General features: G+C 42.8%; 1 protein-coding gene across 15 annotated transcripts in view; it reads right to left on the bottom strand.

Moving 5' to 3' along the window:
• The window catches only part of dab2ipb (DAB2 interacting protein b), a 174,523-nt gene that overhangs the window by 43,512 nt on the left and 106,865 nt on the right, over nucleotides 1-24,146 (bottom strand). Inside the window, exon 1 of one of the 15 annotated variants that reach the window (XM_030435614.1) lies at nucleotides 14,832-15,398. The exons of 13 other annotated variants lie outside the window; for them this stretch is intronic. Coding sequence is in view for 1 of the 2 variants with exons in the window: in XM_030435613.1 (XP_030291473.1) it covers nucleotides 7,848-7,870 (23 nt within the window). In the remaining variant the exon portion in view is untranslated. Of the gene's footprint in view, nucleotides 1-7,847; nucleotides 8,000-14,831; nucleotides 15,399-24,146 lie in introns of those variants that run through there. One more of the 15 variants, XM_030435613.1, reaches the window with a different exon arrangement.

Raw genomic sequence — 24,146 nt, forward strand, 5'->3', positions numbered from 1 at the left:
TGTGTTGTGCTGCCACTCACGTTACTGTAATAACCAACATGCAGAATGAGCTGAATGGCCAAAGCTTAAGATCCTGACATAACCTCAAACAACACATACTTGTCTCAGGAGAGGTCTCCACTTGATGCTAGTGTTAAGCAGCTTCATGTTAAGTGTTCTTGCTACCAGCGTTAACTGTTGTTACCGCCCTGCTTCTTTTTTTTTCACACAGCGCTTTGCTTTGCTTTGCTTTGCTTTGCTTTGCTTTGAGACCAGCATTTGCAACAATCAATACACTTTCCACTTCCAGACTGGCACAGCAATTACTTGCTAATAATGCTCTTTACCAAACAAACAGCCGAGGCCTTCGGGGCCAGTCGGCGCGCATATCAACAAGTGGAACCAGGCAGAGACATGCAGGGTGACAAATTATAGCAAGCTCAATTTTTTTGACATTGTTAGTTGCTTTGGACAAAAATGATAGTCAAATAAAAGTAACCAAGTGTTGCATTAAAGGCTAAAAGAGTAAGAGATATGTAACAAAGACTACTTCCATAAATAGCATGACGGCTCACCGATGGCTCAAGTGTGAAACTGTAATGAATCATTAGTCACAGTTGGTTCCTCTAATGTCCACAGTCACTTCCTTGTCACAGAGCTAAGCACCAGTTTTTTAAAAGAATAAAAACGCTTTATTTTCACACATAAATGAACCATAATTCAAAGTAGAGCTGGGCATTATACTGATATTACACCCGTATTTTGATATGAGATTATGTATTGTCTTAGATTTGGTGTGAATGTTAATCTTTTTTTAATTTGGTTCATGTTCTTCAAGTCAAGCAGGCGCATCAATTATGTTGCTGTAGCTGGACAGGAAACAGTTTACAGGTCATACTTGATTTAGAAGAGGTTAAAAATCTTTGTCACGCAGCTGACAGAATATTTTCTCATCCAGTTGGTTAAATGAGTCTTTGGGGGGTGTCTAGAGATATTAATAATACACATAGGTGATCTTCTTGGCTTTACAAAGATAGACTGATTATTTATATTCTGTCTGATGCTTTTCTCTGTTGTGAGCCAACACCTTATCAAGAAACTTGCCAAGAGCAAAAACAAGCTCCCCACGACTGTCAATACTGCAGGAAAGGTGACTGGCAAGTCACAAAAATAACTCCGAAATATATTTGACAGCGCTCTAAGTTGAAAGGCGGAACAGATAAGTGCTGATATATCACAGCCGCTGCACTCAGAGTTGCTCCCACCTGGCCGTCGATTCAGGGAGCCCAGCTGGAACATATATAAGAAGTCTTTTATTCCTTGTGCCATCCGAGCACTATACACATAATGACTGCATCAGGGAACACTTGCTACTACCTCATGTATATTTATATCACCTATTTGCTTCTACAGGCTCATTTTCACTCTTGTATGATGTATATTTGATGTTTTTTAGTGGTATGTTGTGCTACGTGTTGTGTACATACCGTTATGTACATTTGTTGTAACACTTCCACTGAAGTGGTGAAGAAAGTTGATCTAATCTAAACTATTCTGAACTTTATCGTGTTGTTTTGTCGTCTGATAAAAGCCGAAGAACATCCACGACAGAGCGGAAATAAGCAGGAATGTTGCATGCTGGACATGAAGCTGGGTAACCTGTGGTTGTGAAACCATATGTCATGCTTTGCTGAGAACTGCATCACTAGTGGTTTGTAATAGTGCGCTTAAAAGGACATTGCAACATGCGGAGTTGTCAACATATTTACATCCCTGCAGAGTCTCCTCACAGCTGGCTTGTCTTGTAGATGGGGCTCAAGCTAAAACTCTCCAGTCAGACAGCGACGCCGACCACTCCACACACACCTGCGCCCCGACTCAGACATCAAAGCGGGAAAAACATCACAGTGAACACACAAACACACAATCACACAGTAATTGTTCAAGCTTGATTATGAAACACATGCACTGCAGAGGCAGGCATCCGGACAAATACGCCATTATTCCTGCATCAAGCCTCGTACAATAAAGTGTCCATTATTCCCTCTGGTTTGGCGCTGACTCAGTGGAAAGGACCACAGGCCGTGATGAAACAATTACGTGTCTGTCACATTGCAGAGTACTCTGTCACGGGCCTGCTCGCTCATTTGATCGGAGCAGATGTGGTTTGTCTTTCTTAGTGCTTGGTGGGAATAATGAGGCACTATTGGCTCAAAGGGGAAGTCGAACTCTTGCCGCGGTCAGTGTGAGAATGTTTTGGATGATTCATGCCGCTGTTATTCAGCATTACAATTGCATTTGTGTTTTGGGTAAAATGTATGGTTTTGTGCATCAACCTTCCATCTGTCGAGCGTCGTCTGCACCGGAGTGAACAGTTGGGCGATGGGTAGCAGGAGAATAAACTGTAGACAACAATACAAACGTCTGGCCCACAGCGAGAGACAGATAGAAGTACTCAAGAGGAGGCGGGGGAAAGAGATGGGAGGGGGTCCTGTCAGATGCTGCTGGTGCAGAACGGTGGATGTGTGAGCTGAACCACTGACATGTGGCTATAGGCACTGGAGCCCGCACACCAATCAAGGCGGCTAGAAGATCCAGTCAACAGAACAAAGCTTATTCGCTGTCTAAGTCACACACGCTGCAGAGAGAAGACTGATCTCCGGAGACAAAGTTTGAGGTTGTGAGTGAGCAGAGTGAGCTGGAGACGCGGCAGCTAATGTGACAGCACCACTATGATTCCCTTCTGCCAATAACCCTTAGAGGAAAATTTCCACACATTCAGACTGACACGCTCACTCAAAAACACCCTTTCTGCTCATCCATCCGCGAACGCTTTGAGTCCTGATTGGCTGCGTAGTAGATGGCTGTGGAGGCGATAACAATGACAGCGCACGGGAAAACAAGAAAATGTACATTTAAACAGATGGGTAACATAGATGAGTGGGCACAGTGAAGTCTGCGTTGGTCCGCATCCAGTGCATTAGCGCTTTGCAGCACCTGCGCTTGGTTGACGGCGTCGGCTCTTTAGGCTTTTACACCGCCAGCGGTCTAATGCATGCAAGACAAAAGGGAGATTATGCTGCGAAAGGGGGAAGAGAGAGACACTGCCCCAGGCATCGCTGCACCAAACAAGAGGGAGTAAAAACTGAAGCTACGGTGCGGCCACTTTTATGTCGAAAAACCAGTTAGCGCTATAGACGGGAGCACGCATTATCTCGCAGTATAGAAGGGAGAGAGCACGGCACAAAGAAGGCCTTTCATTTGCGAGGAGGAAGGAAGCTTTTAAAGGCAAGAATGAGACACATGCAAACACACACACCCCACTAAACACACACATGTATACAGGAAAGGAGGGAGCTAGCTTTAGCATTTAGTATCTCCTAAATGATCAGCTCCTCTAGGCCCTTTTTAGGAGTCTGTGAGGATGCCTGACTCAGAGCACTGGCAGAGACACTACAGTGTGGGAAAGGCTGGCTGCTAACTGAGATCAGGTGGCTGGGAAACAACTGTTGGGGGAGCTAGCGCAGCCTCCGAGCCAGGCTGTCTGGTAACACGCATACACATACATACGCATGCACAGCTTGATTACAGCGAGAGCGCAGCCTCCCTGCTAGGGCTGAGAGGTAATTCAGTGTAACATCTGCTAGGATGCTCACCGCAGGAGACCAATACGGAGCGATGAAGGAGCTGCTCTGGAGCGGGCCCGGCTGAGGTTTTGGCGCTGAGGTCATGTGCTGAGTGAAAGAGAACAGAACAGCTGGCCGCGACGCACAACCGCTGGACACGGCCGATCACGCTAGCAGCTGCGAAACACAGCATGCTAATTACCTGTGATGATCTGTGAGGAGTGTTTGAGCATTTGTGGTGATTTCGTGAGAATATTGATCTGTGCCAAGCTCTGCAGGATGTGACACATGTGGTGAATTATTCTTACTCATCTTATTCTCTTCCCGGATACGTTCTTTTTTTATTAGGGAGCCAAGAATCAAAGGGTCACTGGAGAATAATATGTAGCTTCAACAGCATAATGGACTGAAAGGAGCGTCCACATGTGGGTGTCAATCCATCATTCTATTCGCAGTAATTACAGCACGGGGGTGAGGCCAAAATGAGACAGCCAAAACATTGCAAGGACAATTTATAATGAGGTCAAAGGTCGCACTAATGAGTAACTCCTTAAGTGGCAGCTATAGTCGCAGGGCAAAGGATAAATGTCATACTGATGACTAACGGCCTTCTGGGAACTCACCAATGTGGTATGATTGGTATATTGATTTAAATCAGCCACTTTATGTGACATGTGGGAGAAAAAAAACATCATTATTGAACAGTGTTTTACTGGAATATACACATACATTTGTTAATGTCATAAACCTAGTTCCTCCTGTCTCCCGTGTGACACATTCACACATATGTGGTATCCCCCTAAAGCAGCCAGAAATGGGAGGAAGAGATGAGTAAATGTGGATGTGACTGCTCAAACTGTAAATCAATGCCTTCTTTAAAATGATTTTGGCTTTAAAAAAAAGATATATTTGCACTTCTAGGTCCAAGTCAATGAGTTTTTGATTAGATGCTTAAAACACAAGCGTAAGAGATTTTTCACGTTTTGCTCTACGACATATAATACGTCAGTGAATACTCCACCTAAACTAAAGCATTCACATGTCTTCAAAAAGCCGGTTGCTAAAGAATCACTAAATGAAACTACAAAGATTGTCAGGGACGTTAAACGCGAGACTCATATACTCATTAGTCTGTCTTCACAGCCAGACTTTCGTTAGAAACTCTTCCGACCCGATTCATAATGAAGAGTGTACTGTTAAGTGCAGTAAGAAGCTTAGTGGTGTTGAAGATAGCTTTGTACGTCTGGCGATTGCATCTACACTTCAAATGTCATAAAAAGTGGCGTTCATTCGTGAAGATTAGCTTGCTGAATAAAAAGCGCAAGTGTCACATACTTGAAAATTCCTATAGGCTTTTTGTTAAGGGGAGCCAGGGTGATGCTAACCTTCAGCTAAGCCTACAAAAGTACATCATCCCTGCAGCACTCTATAATAATAATCATTACCACGCTGAAATGTCAGGTACAGTATTTACCTAACAGGCAAGTACTTGTGTCGTAACAAATACCCTCTAAGATATTTAATCCAGTCCTGCTTTTCTTGATCAGCGACAGACGAGAGATGACGTGACAGACGAGGGCCGGCTCACCATCCCCCCCCACACCAGCCTGCAGACTTTTGGGGGCAGAGCTTTCAGCGCGGCAGGCCTCATCATTAGGAACCGAGATGTGCAGTACCACGTCTACTGTGACCCAGACTATCAGCGGCAGCATTATTTTCTGTGACTGTGCTATTTGTATTGTCTCCCTCCATGCGTGTAAAGCCTCTTTGGGTTTCTTCGAAAAAGGCGTTACATAAATGCAAGCTTCTCTTTCGCTCTAAAATCAAAGTTGGACCAGAACCCTCGCAGTGTATTTATTCATGGTATGTTTTTAACTGCATCGACAGGAAAATGGACAGACTGAACAACTATTTGCACAAAAATAATATGTCTTTGTGTAACTTATACAATACATAATGACTCGAGGACTGAGGGCAAGAATTGATTATTTCAAAAAGCAGGCACAACGGAATGAACTCAAATCAATAGAATGCGGTCTATTGATTTCTGCTTATTACTAAATACATTCTGTGTTATATATTATCAAAATGCCACGAAATGCAGAGAAGCAAAAGGAATGCCGAGCGGTGTTTGTAAATGAGAATAACTGACTGAATAAATCTAAGATATGTCCTTGAATACATTGTTGTAACATAAAATTTGCATTGTTGCTCAGTACGTTTACTGCAGCGCAGTAAGTGTACTTTTGAGGTACTTTATACTTTCACTCCACTGCATTTTGGAGACAAGAATCGAACTTTTTAAACCACTACATGTATTTGATTACCCCGGTTACATGTTACTTTGCAGATTAATTGCAGAATAACTGAGTTTATTGGCAATCAGATTAGGTAAAAAGATTTTGATAATCAGAAAAATGTTAAATATTGGCTCCAATAATCAGCCAGGCCGATAATTAGTAGGACAATACATACAGTGCATGTGAATGCATGTTAAATTGCTTCTTTAAACAACACTGGTTTCACTCAAAACTAGCTGGTGTCCGTTTCTTTCTGTATAAGCAGCACTATAGCACATCTGATGAAATGTGTTCTAGATGTCTGCTGGCTCCTGTGAGAACATGTTTGTGATAATTATAGATGCTTTTAAAAACCAGCCAACTCGGTCCACTTTGAAACTACCAGCAGAAAACCTTGACAGGTCAGGGCTGATTCATTATTTTAAACTTAGGAAAACAGCATCCACGACTAAAGACACATCTTTTCACTTTTCACTTTGTAATTTAAAGTTTGAAAGTACCACTTTTTTACAGCAGAGAGAGGAGTGGGGCAGTGGTAGAAGACGGAGGCAAAGATAATACAGTTATCACCCTGGTAAGACAGGGGGTAGTGGAAACGCTGGCTTAATTGGGCCATGTCTGCCCAATTAAATGACTTATCATCTGGCTTCAGGCCATCCAGTGATGTTAAAGCCTGGAGGGCAGTAAGAGGAGTGTCGGAGTGGTTTGAGAGACTGCCCTTCAACAATAAGTGTAGCAGAGAAGAGTAGAAAAGGAAACGAGTTCCTGACATGAATTAGTTAAATATTATCTGTTATACTTTAGAAGTAATATTACTAATTATCTCCTTTGTGGCACAACAACACACTGACAGAGAAATGCACATTTTGCACTTTGAGTTTAAAATTTCCTGTATGTTATTCCTCATTAGCCATTATTGATTTTAATCACAAGGCACCACAGCAACAATATTAGAGTATTAGGGCAACACAGTCACATATGAGTGGGTATGAGTCAGCCTTGAACATGAGTCTGAGAATACTCAAGGCTCTCTAAGGTCATGGAAATAGTGTGTTCATCTGTGCTCATGTGCTTAAGTGCCTGTGTGTGATGGCATACATGAAACCGCTGTATTCAGGTATGCTTGCAAAGCTTAGACAGATCAAACTGCATGCAAAAAATGACAAATTTCAATTCTATCATTCTTTTCCTTCGGCGCGTACTAAGGAAAATATAAATTAGTTACAAGGAAGCTTTTTCTCTTGAACTCTTGCATAACTTGTCAAGTGCTTGGGGAACTGATAACACCATGTGCAAACGAGTAGGGGAGATGAGGAAGTGTTTTTCACTTCTTGACCTGAATATTCAAACATCCCTGTGGCATTGGACGAAGACGCAGGCAAACACTCAAGGAGTTCACAAGGAGAAAAAGAGGGCAGAGGCTTTCTTCCCACGCAACACAGCAAAACTCTGATGGCTAAAAGCCTATGATCTCTTTAAATACTACTTTTCACAATTTATTCCACCGCTCATGGATGCATCTTTATTAATAGCAGATCTAGACAGGTGAAGTAACTCTAGCACATAATTGGCTCTAAATTGTCAAGCGCTGTCAATACCGCGTTCTTATTTGCACTTTAAAGACTGGATCTGCCTCTGGCGCTGAATAGTTCTCTTGTTCAAGTCTAAGCTTGTCCTTGTTTCTCTCTGAGCACCATCCTCTCCAGCTCTTCAAAGATGTACACCCCGCTCTCTTAATTAAGTATTCTGACCTTCTCTTACTTCCATAATTCATACATAAAGTACTCCATGGCATATATGAAGCAGAAATAGTTAGCTGAAGCCACAATGTACAGTCCTGAGTGAAACGTGGGTGGATGCACAGACAGAGGTTTCCAAAAAAACCACAGCATGCAGCTGTGCTGTAACCATCCAAAGTGTTGAAACAAAAAACGACACTTACGATCTACTGAATATGTGAAACATTGTCCAGCAGAACCTCTCCAAACTGGATCCAGAAAACTGCACGGCTTAAGTTTGGGTCGCATTCCTCACGAGCGGCTGGTCTCAGTGTTTTTCCCGACTATTTTTGAGTCTCTGGGAACGTGGCTGGAGCCTCTGCCCTCTGAGTTACACCACACCGCTCCCAAAGGATGTCTGTTGCTACTAACACACCCCTCTCCACATCCCATTTAAAAAGACAGTGCTCTTATTTAGGACGAGCCTGCCTCACAGCCCAGAGTAACATTATACCCAGATGAAGTAATGCTATAAACACTGTGCTCACGACATGGACCTATAAAGGTACGATTTAGGGGGTTGGATATGGTCCTTCAAAATAAGATACAATTTAAACATACTATACATGGTTTTTAAAGAATAATACAGTGTTAAACTGAAGAAGTATCCAACAGAATATATTCTAACAAATAGGTGCATTTACAGCAGCTTTGTTGTACTTTTTGGTAGTTCTTTTCTTATTTCCTTTAACATCACTGTACTTTTTCTTCAAGACTTTATATCTTGCTTATGCCGTAGCTGTGGTATTTCTTAATAATCATCGAAAATATGTTTTCAGATAAAAAAAAAAGTATTATATATGCATCTAAGGCTCTCTAAAGGTCCTCCTGTCTCTGTTCTTAATAGAAAGAACAAATCATCTGCAAAAAAAGCTTAGAAAAGCTGAGAGCTGTTAGGAAGTTATTTAGGTCCTGTCAGGAAATTAGAACAAAATCTTTAGTCCTCTAGCTGAAGTCTGTTCTGTAGGTTCCACAGTTTCTCTGTCATCATTAGATCTGTCTCCCCTGCTTTTTCTCACACTGACATAGACCTCGATGTTGGCAGCCAGGAAATCAGCCTGCCTCCTCCCTCCCTCCCTCCCTCCCTCCCTGTTTCCCTGTAGCAGGAAACAATGGTTCAGCCTTCAGCACCACACTCTGTGGGAAAATGCTGGGTCCTTGGCCTGATGAGGGGGACTCCAGGAAAAGGGAGAAAAAAGGGAAAAAAACGAGGGGAGGAAGGCACAAAAAAAGGGAAAGAGGGAGCATTTGAGGGAAGGAGAAAAATAAAGCCAGCCGGGTTGGGGAGGAGACAAACTGCCAGATGTATTATATGCTTGTTTTTACATAGCCAGTGAGGGAAGACTGATGTCACAACTCAGACATGCTGTCAAGAGACGCTTCGATTCAGACTGATGTTTGAGCACCAAACACAGCCAAAGCCCCAGAGATGCCAGTCATCTCCACTGAAATGATTAAAGGTCTAGTTTGGCAGAGACCAGTCTCAGTATTTCTTATCAAAAAGCTTTCTGAACCAAAGTCGAACATTTCAGCTCAGTCATTCCACAGAAATTATACAGATGTCATTATTCTAAAAGACTTGAGTTAAACTCTGCCTTGACAATGGAATTTGCTGCAACCTATACAGCAGGAAAGGTCTCTGCACCTCATTATATGTGGTTCTCCAGCTCCAAAACAATTCAAGTATGATTTTGGAACTAAAGGAGGTTCAATGTACTTGTTCCTCCCGATGCAATGGATTGGAATTGCCTGCTCTTATCACGAGTAAACAGACCTGCATGCCTGTGTGCTGTTTTGGAGAATGGCTGGGTAAAGGTTAACTACAAAGCCAAGGCAAAGCCTTGAGACTAAACACTCGGGGGGATTTCCTCATTCTTCTGGTCTGGGTCATGATAATATCATACCTCACAGAGTTGTTTGGAGTGTGACTGCTCCCAGTGTGGGACAGGGCAAGGCTATTCTATCTGTGGAAGCTTGTAATCACTGCAGCGGGAGAGGAGTGCAGAAAACAAACTCAAATTCTTCATTATTCATAGGAGAAAGCATTTTGAACAATAGCCTTCTGTGCTCAGCGAGTCATGTGGCTGCACGACATTTAGATTTTTATACACACACACACGCACATTCACACAGAAAATGTATTTGTATTCCATGTAAGAAAAATCCATGTCAGATCGTGCCAAGGAGTGTGTGGGTGGCCACCGGCAGGGGTCATGAGCCAGGTGCACGGACTAATTCGACAGAAAGGACGGGGTCAGGAGAGAAGGTGGAGAGACGGGGCTCTCTTGGCTAACTGTCTGTCTGCTGGCGGTCCCTGGGAGGCCTCGCCTCCGAGAAGTTATTCCCCTGCTAACCACTAACCTGTTTAGTGGAGCACCACCTGCCTGCTCAGAGGTAAAGAGAAGAAGGGAGGGAGGCAAAGAAAAAAATAATGACTGGATACAGTACGTTCCAGGCAGGCTTCCACAAGTCTGCATCGCAGGGAGGTGGGTGGCGGACAGAAAGAGAGAGAGAGGCTGAGATGTGTTGGACAAGCATGTGTTGAGAGAGGGCAGGCAAGAGGCAGACAGGGAGAAAAAGACGAACAGACCGAGAGAAAAGCGAACTCACATCAGCATTCCAGTGACTCAAGTAGAGAGAATATGAAATCTGCTGCACTACGGTAAGACCAAGAATAATAACTGTTAATGCTACTGCAATGAATCATGGCTGATAATTAGGTTTAATTAGACACTAAAATTTGGAAGGTTATCTACTCCCATGTAAGAATTAGGTAATATGATGATATGTTGTAAGAGTTCGTCAACTGTATGAATACCATTTATACAGAGGTAACTGTCCCTTTAATATATGTGGTTGCAATAATCCATTGGCAATGTTGCAAAGTGTTGATAAAAGATCAGACTAATCCACACACAGCGTCTCCCTGTCTTCTCCTCCAGAAGTGGGTACTGGAGAGCAGTACAGGCATGAGAGACCACTCCCTCCATTTCTCCATTCATCGCTCTATAACCTACCCTCCATTTAGGTTTTGTAAAGCAGCTTACTGTAAAGAGACAGGCAGATGAACCAGAGACGGGGAAGTGACATCAGCTCTTCTGTGTGTTTGTTTGTGTAATGAGAGAACGAGAGCGGAAGGATAGAAAGAGACCTTTACTGTAGGACCGATGCTTGAGAGCTCTCGTTCCTATTGACTCTGCACTCCGGCCTTCAGGGCAGGAGAGAGCGAATGAGTGATTCAATTATTGACAGCGCACAACGCTGCCCCATCACGAGCATATGCTCCTCTTTCATCCTCTCGCAGGCAGCGTCGAGGAGATCCAGAAAAATGTTATTGAAAGTCCTCGCCTGCGTCAGCGGTCCTTTCTAGTCACAATGGCAAGACTAAAGACAATATTCCAACCTCCGATTGGCTGACACGCTTCAGAAATTTCAAAGCATTTGAGTCATTTTACACGAGCACACGGAAATTGAGACAAATCTGCTTCATTCTCCTTTCCTTTCATGACGTCCATAATCTTCTGTAAATGTTTGAGCCTCTGCACTTGAATGAAACTGGTGGATTCAAATAAAGCATTAAACATGTTAGACCTTCTTAACGCCAGCTGCAACCTCCTCCTCCACCAAAATAATTCAATTAATAAACAGGAAGTATTTCTATTTCTTCTATCTATTCAAACTGAACTTGCAAATATTACATTTTGGGATGATTGTTTTCTGGAGCCAGAAGTGACCATATTGGGATGACAGGGTGGAGCTGAGGAGGATACTGATGGATCTGACTAAGAACTGGAGGACACAACATTGGTAGCGACATGTCAATCACAAGGTAGCCACGCCCCGACAGCATACCCTGCTGTATCGTCTACTTCACTCTAAACTGGAACATCATTTACAAAATGAACATCATGCTGTTCTGAAGAAGACTTGTGAGAACATAACTTCATAACAAAAATGTTTGCTGAGGTAATAATCACAATCGGACTTCTTTGTGAAACCAGTGGCGTTGCCCCCTGTTGGACATTAGAATGAATGCAGGTTCAAGATGTTTCAGGTTTCGGATGTGAAAGCTCCTCTCATGTCTTATTCAATGACTTAAACCAATCATTACTGTCCTGCCACAAACATGAATCACCAAAACAGATAGTCCAAATGTTTTCTGAGTATTTTAAGAGCCATGAGCATCTCCTCAGTCCATTGAGGAACACTTAATCCTTTCATTTTTCTGAAAAAGACCAAATTAACCTTTTGATACATGATTTTCTGGACAATTGCTTGAATGAGATGCTTGGACAGCAGACACTCAGTGGTCTGTACCAAACACCTGTGCTTCCTTGGACCCTCATGTTTGTGGTCATGATGAAGTGCTGTTGATTAAGTGTGAAACCGTGCCTGCTCTCTCCATCCCCCTCTCTAAACCGCCAGTGGCTCGGACCTCTTGACCCCCCGGCCGAGGAGCCCTGTGGGTGCGGCCCTGACCCACTCCTCCCTCCCTGTAACTGTGTCTGATCAACTGCTCTGCCCCACTTCATCAGCTCGCAGTAAATCAATGAGCAACACAGAGATGATCTGTGACAGAGTAATTACACAGTGACAGAAATCTCAGGGAATGACGCAAAGAGATGGGGAGGAGCAGCAGAAAGGTGCTCTACCAAGCAAAGCTCTGCATTTACTCCCTTTTATTACTAATTTTCCTGCAGCACAGATATATCAAGGAAGTAATACGCCGCATCGTATATCATATCATACCTTCTATATTAGTGTTTGTCTTGATTCGACATCACTGTTGAGGTTACTGGTTAAACAGGTTGAGGTGATACTCCCTGTGCTTGGCGGAAGTAGCCAAATTAAAAGTATGATAAAGCAATTACGAGAATTTAATCAAAAAGTCACCAACCTAGATTTTCATGAATGAATGACACACTGTACCAATCGTTTTAAAAACAAGGATTAGCATCTTGCTACCATGCAAAAATGCTGGTTTCGGTTAAGTGACATGACGCGAGGGAAAAGGTCGATAGAATAAGTCGTTCTAGAATTCAACTAGCAGAGCATCGACGTTCATTAATTGGTTAGCTGTCAAGAATTAATTATGCCGCCAACTATTTTGACAATCGATTAATTGCTTCAATTCCAGATGCTCTGATTTCAGCTTCTCAGATTTAAATATTTCATGTTCTTTTAACTCCTCTGCGACAGTAAACAGAATATCTTTTACTTGTGGACGTTACGTTGGGCTTTCCAAATAGTGACAACCAACTGATTAATCAAGAAAATGACTGACAGATTCATCGATCGTGAAGATTATCTCCCTCTAAAAAAGCCCGAACAACTAGTACACAAAATATTGCAAAATAAACAATAGCAGACTGTCCGCCTTCCCTGTCTTCATTTCAATCATCTTATTATTTCCTCACACTGTTTGTCTTATCTCCATCTCACATTCGCTCCTACCATCTCCCCCTCTTGCTCCAACTGCATTTTAAAGGCTGTGAAAATGACTAACAGCTCTATTTTCTCGCTCTGCCATCTTTCGTCTGGGTTGCTGGTTAGCAAGCTCGAAAGCAAAAATAGGAATGCAGGAAGCACACTAAACACACACGCTCAAAACATATGCATATTTGCATTCAGAATGGGCACATGTATGACTGCGTGCACAAACATTCGCTCATGCATATAGGCAGATACAGAACCCCAGGCTGGGAGGGGGAAAAAAAAGAAGAAGAGGAAAAAAAAGAATCACAGTTAGTGCATCCAAACACAGACTGACACCAACGCTTGGAGCATGACATGTAGGAGTCAAGCTCGGCTTTGTTCTGGAGGGCTACAATCAGGACGACCACCAGCTGAGCTCTCACACTGAAACATATCTGCATGCTGCAGTAAACAAGCGACAGAACCATCAAACTATCATTTATGTGTTTACTAAACCAAAGATGGCTTCCTCCGGTGAAGCCGCCTCCGAGGAAAATAAATGTTTGGTTGAATGCTCCTCTAAACTCTTCCTGTGTGTTGTGGCAGGGAAGTTGGCAGGGTGTGTTGAACAGTTACTGACAGGCGGCCTCTGTGTTTCAGGCATCTTGGTAATGAGACAAATCAAAATGAAAGACTTAACTGCAATAATTAATAACAGTTAATCATACTTGATGTGTGGCTGCTGACTAATTCCATGCATGTAGGTGGCGTGCCGACTCCCATGTGACTTCTGCTGCAGCTGTACAGCTGTGTATAATGCATTATATGGACTGGAGATTTTCATGTGGGAAAAAAATTAATCATTATCCGGACATGTATGTCTTACCCATCTGTAAACTGTAAATATGTATGAGAGAGATGACATTATCATACTTTGAATGACTTAATTCTATTCTCCACGGAATATCTGGAATTGTACGCAAGACTATAAGAGTAACAGATTACAAACTCCCCAAGGCCGGCACGAAATGATGACTAACACCAAGAAGAGCCCTTCCACTCATCCCCTCCTTTCTTGTGCAGACATGACAATGTTTCTACAATGAAATGAGCTGTTGCTCTCGCACACTTACGAACTCGGGATCCTTGGGACGCACAGCTTCCTTTAAACAGCTAATTGCTTCCAACATACGACTTCGACTGAGAGCATTGGCCAAAACCGGCGGCTGACCTCACAGCGTGGCCCAGTCATCTGATTTGTGTTAGCTGGCTGCCCTCCGTAACACAGGCCAGCTTTGTTTTATGTTGCTACATTTAGGATGTGGTTGCCACACATTGCTGCTTTATCATCTCTGGTGTTATATATAATGTCGCTGGTTATAAATGCTCTGAATGAAAGCCCTTAGGGACCTAAGGCAATTATATAATTCTAGCAGAGTATCATGAATGTACGCATGATGTAGTAGAGAGAGAGAGAGTGTGTGTGTGTGTGCTCAGGAGAGCAGCCTCCCTTGCATTGTCACTGAGAGACAAGCATAGAAAGAAGAGGACAGCACAGCTGGAGTATAAACAGTGCACAGGGCAGAGCAGCGTAAACAGTCCCAATGAAGCATCAAGTCCACATTTCTATTCGTGGCCACACACGAAAAAATAATCTCCCACTGCATGATTCCCCCAGCAAACCAACACACAAAGGACGGCGAGTGACATGTGAAAAGCAGGATAACACTCACCAGGCATTGTCAGAATTCCACAGAACAATCAAAGGCAGGCGAGGAGAGAAACCGAGGCTGGGCCAGAAAAAAAGAAAAAGAAAAAAAAAAAAAAAGAAAGGCAGGGATGTTGAGGGCTGAGGCGATTTCAGTGCTCCATTTTCCCCCCCTGCTGCCGATGCAGACTGCTGCTCGCCTCTTTGCTTCCTCACTTGTGCTTCTCTTCCTCCTTCTCTCCCTGACTCCTTCTCTCTTTCCTCCTGCTGCTGCTTTAAGACAAGGGGTGGAGAATGAGCGCTACAATGCTCTCCCTCTCTCTCGCAGCTCCCTCTCCTCCTGCCTTTCTCCCACCCTCCCTTGCTCGCCCCGTACAGAGCATGCCCTACTTCCTGTGTTGTCTCTGAAATGGGACACACTCTCTTCTGTTTGCTGTCTTTCACTCCGCATGAATGAATTTAAGGGTATCCCGACACTTGACTCTGATTTGAGAATGATGAGGGTTTGTCCCCTTTTCTCCTCTGCTGTCTCTCCCTCCTCTTTCCAACTCCAGCTCTCCCTTTCACTGTCAGTGATTGACTGCACCTCCCATTTCTGTCTCCTTGCGCAGGGAGGAGCCTGCATATGGTGTGCACGGGGGGGAGGAGGGTGGGGGTGGGTGTCACATGTATGTGTGTGGTGCAGCCTAGCTTGGCCCGGCCTCCCCCTACTTGTGTGGCTCCAGTGTGTGTGCTCTTTGTCCTGTCAACTCTGCTGCGAGGTGTGCTGCCTCCCCTGTCAGCCACTGTTGCTGCTGCTGCTGTTGCTCCTGCTGCTGCTACCACCGCTGTTGCTGGGACTGGGGGTGAGGGGTGAGGGGGGGGGGGGGGAATTGCTTGTGTCGCCAACCTGCCCTGAGCATGGACTCGGTGCAGCTGTGAAACTAGGACTCATGCTGGGGCTCAGACAGAAAAAACACTGTGCATATGAGGCTTGGAGCTCCGCTTTGGCAAAGTGACTTGGCCGATGGGGCCGGCCAAAGGGTTGGTGGTAGTGAGACTGGAATGTGGGTGGGAGGGTTTTGCCACGCTCAATTTGAGCCGGGATTGGTAGACTGGCAGAGGAGATAAGTGTGAGTTTGAGGCTATTTCTAGAGCTTACAGTCTGGCAGAGCTGGCACGGGGGGATGAAGGGCTCGGGCGGGACACAAGATAAGGCAGGACAGCTGTGGAGAGCTGGTTCAAGAGAGCCACGGCCACTAATCTGCACTCCCTGCACGTCTGCAATGATGTCATCAAACATGACATCACCCTTACCCCCACACACACACACACACACACACACTCACACACTCACAGGAGTGCACGTGTAAACCAAATGACCACACAGTAGGGTGGAGGAGGGTAGAAATACTCTTGGCTCTTGAGTTCACACCCATTCTAAACAAAAGCACTGGTCAAAGGTACAATGTTGGGTTTCAAATGACCAAATCATGAAAAGTACCTCCTTAACTCGCCGCTGGCCACCTGTTTCCTGCTCAAGTTGACGAACACGTCTGCCTTTAACATTTCCAGTGACAGCTGACGATGAGGTCACTTTATTTTTGTCAAAATCTCTCAGTTTACATTCCCATTTAAATCACTAACATCGTCTAAAGAATAAAAAAAGTATTTGAATAATACAGCGTTATCCAGTGTTCAGAGTACGACTGCACTATAACAGCATGGGTGCAACCAAAAAGCTGATTTCCATTAGATCTCAGCATGCCCCGTTGTGGATTATAGTTTAATTACTATACCAACAGTTAGAATGATGTCAGGTCCAATCCAGTGCAATGAAAGGTGGGTGATTAAACTCTGCAGAACATTTTGAGATAATTTCTGCCATGCTTTTATATTACCTTGCATTCTATTGTAGAGTCAATCATTGGTTTACTCCAGGAATAAACTCAAAGTGGAAACAGATGTGTTGTTGGTTAATAAGATTGAACAATGAATCAAAATCTTATCAAAATGTACATATGGCAGACACGTGCAATATCCAAATCCCAAGAAGCTACAGTTTTTTGATGAGGGAAATTTTGTACCGATAAGCCACAACATTGAAAACACTGATAGAGAAAGTGAAGAACACATGTTCTGCTGGGAAACCTTCGGTCCTTTCATTGATGCCACTTGACATGAATCAACCTCTCAAACATCATTGCAGACCAAGTAAACGCCACCGTGTCCTCCCCAGCAGGACACCCCGCCCTGCCACAAGAATGACCTTAGGACCAGCTCAAGGCGTCGACCCGGCCTCCAAATTCTCCAGATCCCAATCTGATTAGGGATCCATTGGACGTACTGTAACAAGTGTGATCCACCGAGGCTTTACCTCGAAAAGGATAAAGGGGTCCACTGCCAACGCCCTGGTGCCAGACACCACAGGACACCCTCAGAGATTCTGTTGCCATGCCTCGACGGGTCAGAGCAAAGTCCAACCTACACTGGAGCCTCCATGGATGATGGACTTCCGCTGCATCCCACAGATCAGACTGGGATCCGAGGAGCTTGGCTGCCAGTTCGATGCCTTGAGCTCTTTGTGGCGTCCAGATGTAACGAAACCCAACAAATGTTACATCATCATGACTTTAACAGTTATTTCAGTGCAAAGGAAAGTTTGTGATGACAATATTATCATTCCCCCTAATATAGAATTATATTAGCAGCACAATTTCTGTAAAAATCATCCCAATATTAAATCTTTCTACCATAAAGTGCTGCCCAAGAATCTATAATTTGATGGTGCTTATACAAATTCCAAAGCCTATCATGCAAAAAACAGCAGTTGGATCTGACTAGCTGTGTTTTCTGTGCCAGGAAAACAAAGTTGTATCAGCACAAAAATAAAAATAAAAACTGTATTTCATATATGCAGTACGCTCCATCTCACTCTTGTCCAGACACGCATTATCTACATGTTTCGGTGCTTTATATCCAAGCTGCTGTCGTCAAACTCGATATAAACATTAAATCCTAATTGCAAAAATTGTTGACGCCAATTATTAAGCATCACTGATTTACAAACACCTCTGAAGGTAATATTATCTCAATTAGCGCGTCTTACGACACACTCTAATCCTGATTGCTAATTGCAAGTGTAAAAATAAACGAGAGAACTTCTGCAGAAGTAATAAACCTTGAAATATGTTGTGCATAACATAAAAAAGAATGACATGCTCAAAAACTGTGAATGTGTCGTTCAAAAAAAAAACCACAAAACAAGCAGCGTTTTTTGATATGAGGAGAAGAGTGCAGCCTGAGTGCAGGGAGCTGTTTGGAGAGGGTTTGTAAATGCACAATGAAAAGCTGAACGTCTGACCCAGACATAATCCTGCTCACAATAACAGCACTCAGAGAACACAGCCCATTTTAAAAGAATAGCGAGATATGTCTGGCGCCTATCTCATCTCTCCTTCACTTCAGGTTGTGCCCCTTTATTAATAATTCTCTATATAGTGTGAATGCAATGCAATTACAAAATTAGTGTATATATGCAATTTTTTTTTTTTTATGTGGTTACACTAGCGGGTCAAAAAATGGGATTGAATCATTCCCCATTGCTAGTAGACCAGTATGCCTTAATTCCTCTAAACTCATCAACTGAATGATGTCCGAGCGCTCCTTAAACTGACACAAATGGAAAACTGTTCGTGCACCGACGTCTGAAATAGGCGTGCCCTGATATAGCGATAAGAATGATAATCTTGATCTTGAAATTAAATATTAATATCGTACACATGGTAATGTAATGTACCTTGACCCTGGTTGCCACCGGCCATAAAATGAGAAAAAAAGAAGTAAATAGCTAGCTAGCTGATATTGCGATATTAGACTTATCTTGAATTTTTGGCCACAAAAACCATGTAGTGAAAGAATCTGGTATCATGACAGCCTCGATCTAAAACTTCAGTGCGTTTCATAGCATAGAAGGGTTCCAAATTAGTGTCTCCACCCTGGTGCTATGTTTCAAATCACAAACAGAAATACTTGATTGATTCCCAAGGATCAATAAAGTATTAAGGTTTAACATTGGAGCAACACCTGTGACGTCCTGTGAATGCTGATCGTTCCCTTTTGTATTAAAGACAAAAACCTGATCCGAATGGGTGTTCGTGTTTTTGTTGTCCAGTGACAAAGGGGTATCTTAAATGTCAATGGGAGTGCTGGAAGAGCACAGTGTGAGATCTAATGCACCTTTGACTTTGGCGATAGTGCATCCTTGTGCTCACAGGAGGTGTGATGAAGAGGCCGGGTGGTAAACAGGCAGCTCGGCACCTTAAATGTTTGTTTTAAACTAGGTCAGCCTGCACCAGCGAAGCCGCGCTGCTGTTGCGCCACATATGCCAGCCTGTCTCCTGTTTTTCACACAGTTTGAGCATTATGAGATGAATATTACAGCGGCGGTATATAATTAATAGAGCACAAAGAAGAATTATAAATAACAGGAACAGTGCCCATATTAAATGTTATCCGAACGCGAGTTGATCTACATAGACGTTTGATCTTCGTATTAATCAAGAAAAAGTTGAGGCTGAGACATTTAATAATAAAGAATATAAAATATCAATAAGGGGTAGTTTGAATATAGAGCTGAGCATTTATCTCTGCCTGTGCCTCCTTTCCATCAATGCACTTATTTAATAAAGATGTGGATTATTACAGCGGTGGAGCCTTGACACAGACATCAGGCAGTCTGGTGATGCAGCAGTGTCTGGAGGAGGCACAGTGAGCAGTGGGTAGTGAAGCTTTATTACCTTTAAGCCTTCTCTCATATGGAGGACCACCAGTGTCAGGACAATAGTAATAAAGCTTTTAACTAACTGTACAATCACAATATGCATTTATAAATTAGTTTCTAAATCAATATATTAATCTATTTATGTCTAATTTGCATTGTGTTACCTCGTTTTACCAGCTAAAGGCTCAAAATGCCACAGAAAGGCTGATTTAAATCTGTATTCTTAATTCAATTTGTGAATCAAACTACTTATTTTGTCTTTTTAAACTACATTTTCAAATAGATTTCTAAATTCCATTCTTTATTTATGAATTCATTAACGCATTTTTGAATTATGTTCTGTTTTATGTTGTTTTTGTTAATCCCTTTGTAATAGGAACTATTTATTGATGGATTAATATTTTATTAGTAAATTCTTTTATAATTCCTCTTTTTGTTGCCCATTAAAATATCAAATAAATAATTTCTTTTTAATTTATCTTTTTAATTAATAGCTTAATAAATCAATTGGTAAACTAATGTATTATTGCCTATTTTAATGTATTGTATATTTACTTAAATGCTTTATTACTATTTCCCTGGGCCTTGATACTTTTAAACCAAAGTTTCTGAGCGCACATACAGTTCTGCACCTAAATTATAAATATGCAAAATCCAGCATACAGCAGTCGAGTCCCAATCAATAAAGGTGAAAGAAGTTGATGTGAGACGGCAGGTCATAAGACGGTGTTGAGACATGGAGTTTTGCTTACAAACATGCCGGTGGAGTGACAGGGTGGATAAGTGACTGTGGAGCCCTTGTGAACAGAGATTGTGTACCAGCTTGTACGAGGTGATACAGTCTGACAGGTAGTCAGGTGATTCCTTCATCTTTGTAAGCCAGCTTGCACACACACACACACACACACACACACACACACACACACACACACACACACACACACACACACACACACACACACACACACACACCGACGGCTCATTACATTCAGAGCATTTAGAAAAGAAATCCCACAATGTGATGCACCATAAGTGTTTAAGAGTGTCTATTATATAAGGAAAGTGAAATAGTGAGTCATTTTTGGACGCAGCCTGAGTTTAGTTGCTGGTGATGCTGGCCACCTGTGATTTGATTCAGTCCATGGAGGACCAAATGAAAAAAATCTGGTGGAGGGCCAGCTTGCGAGATCACAAACAGGATCGGAAGTAAGGATGATGATGATCAGACAGCTGAAACTTTCAAGTTTCACCTTTTTGCAAATTATCTAAACACAGCTGACAGACAGATGGTAACGATGCAGAAAACTTCCCTCCTCCAGGTGCAGGAAGTTCGGTGAGTTAGGATGAAGTGCACATTTTACTGTACTCTCTACTTACATCACCTGTTATCGCATATGCAGTCACCAGAGAGCAACTGAATCTAAACAGAATATATCCCTCTTACAAACTGAAATATCTCGACGAATTGCCTGCCCTCATCGCGTCTGCTCTCCTACACTTTCATTTTAGATCATTAAAAAAACAAACAAAACAAAAACACCCACTGTAAGTCTTAGTTTAAATTTCCTGGAGCTTAATTTTTTTGGCAACACGAATGCTGTCAAGGCGCTCTGGCTCGTTACCATCAGTTAATTGCAATGATACTGATCTAAATGGTGAAACTGAAGCTTTCGTACCCTTCTTCTCACTGCAGGCGAGTTTGAATTAAGTGCAGTGATACTCATACCGCCGTATGCTGGGTGCACACAGGGAGAGGGCCTGACTTTTGCGATACATGGGCTTTTATTAGCACATGGCAGAATAAAAACCCTGGCAGACACACCACACACATACAAATGCACTCACACTACAAAAATGAGCGAAGGGGGGGACGAGCGGAGCAGTAAAGTGGCAGAGAGGCCTGTTAGTGAAGCGAAAGTGGTGAAAAACCATCTAGAGTCATCACCATCGTGATTTAGTGGGTCTATAAGAGTCTCTGAGTACCATCTGGACTGTCAGTGCCATGAACTCTTTTTCTCTAATGTGTGCCTCCCTGTGTGTGTCTAGTCAATATATAGAATTTATGTGGCAGCCCACCTGAAACAGAGTTTTCTCTGACCAACATTTTTAAACTTTTTTCAGTTTGTGCAAGGGTTATTTCAGGTGGAAAGTGGAGGTTGATGGATCTCATGTGCCAACAGCAGCCTAGTCACCAGGATAACACAAATTGTGTCAAATTTCATGGCTTTGCTCAACTCTCATGTCAGGAGGCGGAGGGGACGCCCTGCACTGGATATTCTTGACAAGGGACAACAAGGGTAGCAACGAAAAACTAATAATTTCTTAAAGGAAGTCCAGCAATCCGCAACAGGTATTTTGAGCCAAGACACAATGTTATTCTAACCCTAACCAAGTGGTTTTTGTGCCTGAACTTAACCTGATCATCAGCACAACACTGGGACAAGAGAAACATTTTAAATTGGACCTAAAGAAACGTAAACTTGCAGCATATCTTTGGTTTTGCACAAACACACTTCGCATACGTTCATTCTTGCCTCTGTGTCGCCAACGGACACTTTATATGTAAATCAGTTTGGTGCCAACTCTAGAGCGGTGAAAATATGCTTCCAGCATATGAAACCCCTTGTTTACTTTTATGTTACATTAACCTTCCACATATAGTTTTTTATAGAGTAAAAACATGTGATCCTTAAATGTATACAAAAATGCTATAAGAAGGCTACAAAGGTCTAATATCTATATTACTCGTGCATGATAAATAACTGAAAAGCCTGCGACAGGAGTAGTTCAAAGACAGGAATGAATGAGTAAATGGGTGTTTGCATGCGTACTGAGCAGTCCTTTAAAGGGATGCGCAGGGCACCGCTTTGATGGGGCCCTCGGTATTCCTGTCACGCCCAAGGCCCTATCCATTACAGCTCATTACCCGGGGAGAGAATGAAAGAGAGGAGACCCTTGGCCACGCTCGCCCGGGCTCACAGAAGGCCCAGCAGGGTTAAACATCAACCGAGCCACCAAAACCTACCAGCTGGGCAGGTGTCAACACCACGAGCATTGCTCCGGGGATGATTCTGCGACAAATTATGCAGATGGTAAAGTGATCAGAGAAGCAATACACAGCACAGCTCCCTGGAATACATTGAAGACCAGACTCATTTGGTAAATTGTAAACAGTATGTAGAAACCTTCTGTCCATTAAGTTTAGGGATGAAGGATGCATACTTTCCTTAATGGAAGAGAATAACAAGCAAAAAAAAGGTTTTGGAGCCGAGTTGAGAAGTGGAGACACGGCAATATGAAATCTAATTGTACATTAGCATATCGTAATGGAACCCTTCAATTGCAAAAGCTTTCTTGAAGTTGTTTGAGGGACTGTGCTTAGGGCTGTTAGCTGAATTGGAAATGATCCGTGGATATTTTTAAGGGGAACAATTTGTGCATCACTTAATTTGTTCAGTTTACAAACAAGACTTCAAAAGAATTTCAGGCAATAATTGCATGAATAAGCTTCCGGAGTACGACCTCCTGGCCTGGCAGCTAAACCTAATCGGCAGAATAAATGTTACGCATTTCTGCAAAACGAAGGATATGTTCAATCTTTATGTTGTGACAGCGCTGTGATTGAGGTCTCGCTGGGTTTAAGCACAGAAGCAAATTGGTTAGGTGTCAGAAATGATTGTAAAACTGGGTTAAAATACTTGGTGTTGTGGCCATAACAACACCTGCAAAAAATTTACGGATGTCTTGAAAAATACACACTTTTGTTACTAGAAAAACGTTTACTTAAATCCCTCAATCATTTGAACTGTATCATTTTACCTGTGCTGCAGAAATGTGACAAAGGACATCAAGCGTATCTGTGGATTGCAGAGACGCACAATGCCAATGCATTATCCTAGCAACCAGGCTCTTCAGCTGTAATAAGTTGTTGAAATATATATCTAATGAGAACATATAGTTCGTTTTCTTTCATTTTAATGAAATGACCAGCAGAGACCAATGCTTCTGCCTCATAACCTGTAAGCACTCATAAACGTGTCCTTCCTGAATGTTTGAGAGAACGATTTTCAGTGGGTTGGTTGCTGATGTTCTTTGTCTTTGAGGGTGTTTAAACACTTCTGAAGCTGACACCAACCTCATTCAGAAAGAGTTTGTCTTAGTTGATGTGCAGGAACTTCAAAACTGAATAGCCATCTCTGTCCTTGAAGCCAATGAAGAGCACTTTGTTTATGAAAGCGGGATAAATCAACCTTTTCAAAAACACCCACCTCTGCGTAAGCACCTAAACAACACCACATGACTCTTGAATTAATAAAATCCTCATTACAATCTCAAATAGAGGAAACAATAATGCCACGAAGCCTTGTAATCACCACCAAATTAGAGGCATTAAGTTTTTTGAGATGCTATTGATGGGTTCACTGAATCCATCCTCATCTACACGGGATAAGAGCTTAATCATGCACAGTGGTAGGTGAAACCTGCTCTGTACAACACATTATTACCCTGAGAGCTCTGTTTCATCTACGCCAAATCATGCTGATGCATTGCAAATGAGATGGCGAGAGGGGAGGGACG

The sequence above is a fragment of the Sparus aurata genome, chromosome 12, assembly GCF_900880675.1.
Source record: "Sparus aurata chromosome 12, fSpaAur1.1, whole genome shotgun sequence".
Taxonomy (NCBI): Eukaryota; Metazoa; Chordata; class Actinopteri; order Spariformes; family Sparidae; genus Sparus; species Sparus aurata.